At 32.1% G+C, this 2,500-nt stretch overlaps 1 protein-coding gene across 4 annotated transcripts in view; it reads left to right on the forward strand.

Annotated features, from left to right (window-relative positions):
- LOC113802455 (lysosomal cobalamin transporter ABCD4) overlaps nucleotides 1-2,500 on the forward strand; it is a 28,594-nt gene that overhangs the window by 16,686 nt on the left and 9,408 nt on the right. For all 4 annotated transcript variants that reach the window (XM_070128642.1, XM_070128641.1, XM_070128640.1 and 1 more), the window contains exons 4-9: nucleotides 533-672; nucleotides 1,062-1,178; nucleotides 1,344-1,469; nucleotides 1,687-1,819; nucleotides 2,043-2,171; nucleotides 2,433-2,500. The exon at nucleotides 2,433-2,500 is cut by the window's right edge and continues 88 nt beyond it. In XM_070128642.1, coding sequence (XP_069984743.1) covers nucleotides 533-672; nucleotides 1,062-1,178; nucleotides 1,344-1,469; nucleotides 1,687-1,819; nucleotides 2,043-2,171; nucleotides 2,433-2,500 — 713 coding nt within the window. The remainder of the gene's footprint in view (nucleotides 1-532; nucleotides 673-1,061; nucleotides 1,179-1,343; nucleotides 1,470-1,686; nucleotides 1,820-2,042; nucleotides 2,172-2,432) is intronic.

The raw sequence follows: 2,500 nt of genomic DNA on the forward strand, positions 1-2,500 counted from the left end.
AATTTACACACACACACACACACACACACACACACACACACACACACACACACACACACACACACACACACACACACACACATACACACATATATATACATATATATACATATATATATATATATATATATATATATATATATATATATATATATATATATATATTTTTTATGTCTGATCTCTTATATAGCTACATGTTTTGTGTTTGTTTTATATATATATATATATATATATATATATATATATATATATATATATATATATATATATATATATATATATATATATATATATATGCATACATACATACATACATACATAAATACATCTTTACATTGACAAAAAGGGAAATTTTCTTATATGATTATGATAAAAAGGAAGATTGTATTACCTTCATTTTTACTAATAGGGCACAGATCATATGCAAATCAGCCTCAAAGTGTGAAGTCCAATGTTGTTGTGGGAGAAGGCGTTGTATAACTCGTACCCTGATGATGATATGTTTGTGCTTCATAAGAGTCTGATTTGCCAGGTGATAAGCGTAAAGCTGTATATCAACAGCGTATTATACATCACCTGGAGACAACTGCTTGATAGAGCTCTCCATCGCCTCTACTTCTCAGGGATCAACTACTACACGCTCAATGTTCTTGATTCTAATGTTGATAACCCGTGAGTAACGAGTTGAAAGAAGGAAATAATTGTCATTTTCTTTCTTTCTCTTTGCCTTATTTTATTTGTCTGTTTTGTTTTATTAGGTTTGCATATTTTTCTTGTAAGTTGTTGTTGTTTTTTTATGCTTTTTCGAATGCTCAATGTCAAAGCATTATGATGTTCTTATAAGTTTTCAAAGTTTACTACACTACTTGACATATTTGAAAATATAGTGTATACATTTTTTCTTTTCCTTTTGTTTTCTTTTTTTTCTTTTCTTTTCTTTCTTTCCTTTCTTCTTATATTAGGATATGCTAACAAATGTTTTCATATAAGATTTTTCTTCTTTTTCTTCATTTCTTTTCTTTAATAAGATATTTATTTTTTTGCGTCCCTTTGCCTCTCAGAGACCAGCGCATGACCCAGGACGTTGACAAATTGTGTTCGTCATTGGCAACAATAACAACAAAGGTTATAATAGCACCATTTCAGATTGGCTATTACACTTATAAAACTTATGTAGGGTGAGTTGTATGTATTTTGTTTTTAGATTCTATGTCAAGCTAATGATTAGAATAGATTACAAGTAGAATGACTTTCATGTTATGCATTGCCATATATAAATCAGAGACTTTTATTTCTGCATACTATCAAATTTGGTTCATTATATCATTTTCTCCCATGAGCAGAACAGGATGGCTTGGCCCAGTCAGCATCTACGCCTTCTTTTTTGTCGGCACAATAGTCAACCGCATCGTCATGTCTCCCATCGTGAAGTTTGTCATGAAGCAAGAAAAATGCGAGGGAGATTTCAGGTGAGGCTTGCATTTTAAACAACTATTAGGTTGTATAGCTCTTTCTCATCCCCTCCTCATTCTATTTGCCCCTTCTTTTAAAGCTCTTGATTAAATTGTTTATGTAAGTTACATAGTTGATGATGCATATGGAGTGTCCCACCTTTTTTTTTTTTTTTTTTTATGTATTGTTACATAAGAAAAGACTAATATGTATTTGCTTCAACACTCACCATAGGTTTAAGCATATGCAAGTACGTGTGAATTCCGAATCAATAGCCTTCCACGTCTCTGGGCCAGTTGAATCTTGCAAGACAAACCGAGCTTTGGACATCTTAGTGCGAGCACAGCAGAGGCTCTTCAATAGACAGGTAAGGAGAAGGCTGATGAGCATTGATGTTAGAAGGTATAGGTGAGAAATTGTTGTAAATTACTTGCATTTAGATTTATTATGATTTTTGAGTGTGAAGTCTGAAAAGTCAAACTGAATAGTATATATGAAACTGAATTTTTTCATCTTCTTGTTAGAAAATCAGGTTGAAAGATCATAAGGATTGGTGTTGCAATATACAAATGCAAATTTTATCATTTCAGATAATTTTGAACTTCACAAGATATATGTTTGACTACTTTGGTTCCATCATTTCCTATCTGGCCATTTCAATCCCCATTTTTAGTGGGAAATTTGGTGAAGACGAAGATATTTCATCCGTCGTTAGTGCCGTAAGTCTGAGGAGTCACGTAATGGAGTCTTTGTTTATATTCTTGATAATGTTGATAAGATTAGGTTACTGGATATATTTTGTTAATTCTTTTTCCTCAACTTTATATAATATTTTTTGTTTTTTCATTTATTGGTGCTTGCCTTTACTAAAAGCCATGTACATAAATATGAACTGCGTATAATTAACCTAATTGCAAGAAAAAATTGATCACAAAGTATTCACAAATGCCAACCCCAAGCTTCTTTTTCCCAAATGATAGTACGCCTTCGTCTCAATGTACCTGGTGTTCAGCCTGACCTCACTTGTGGACTTGGGCAGTCAAGTAGT

The sequence above is a fragment of the Penaeus vannamei genome, chromosome 13 (assembly GCF_042767895.1).
Source record: "Penaeus vannamei isolate JL-2024 chromosome 13, ASM4276789v1, whole genome shotgun sequence".
Lineage (NCBI taxonomy): Eukaryota > Metazoa > Arthropoda > Malacostraca > Decapoda > Penaeidae > Penaeus > Penaeus vannamei.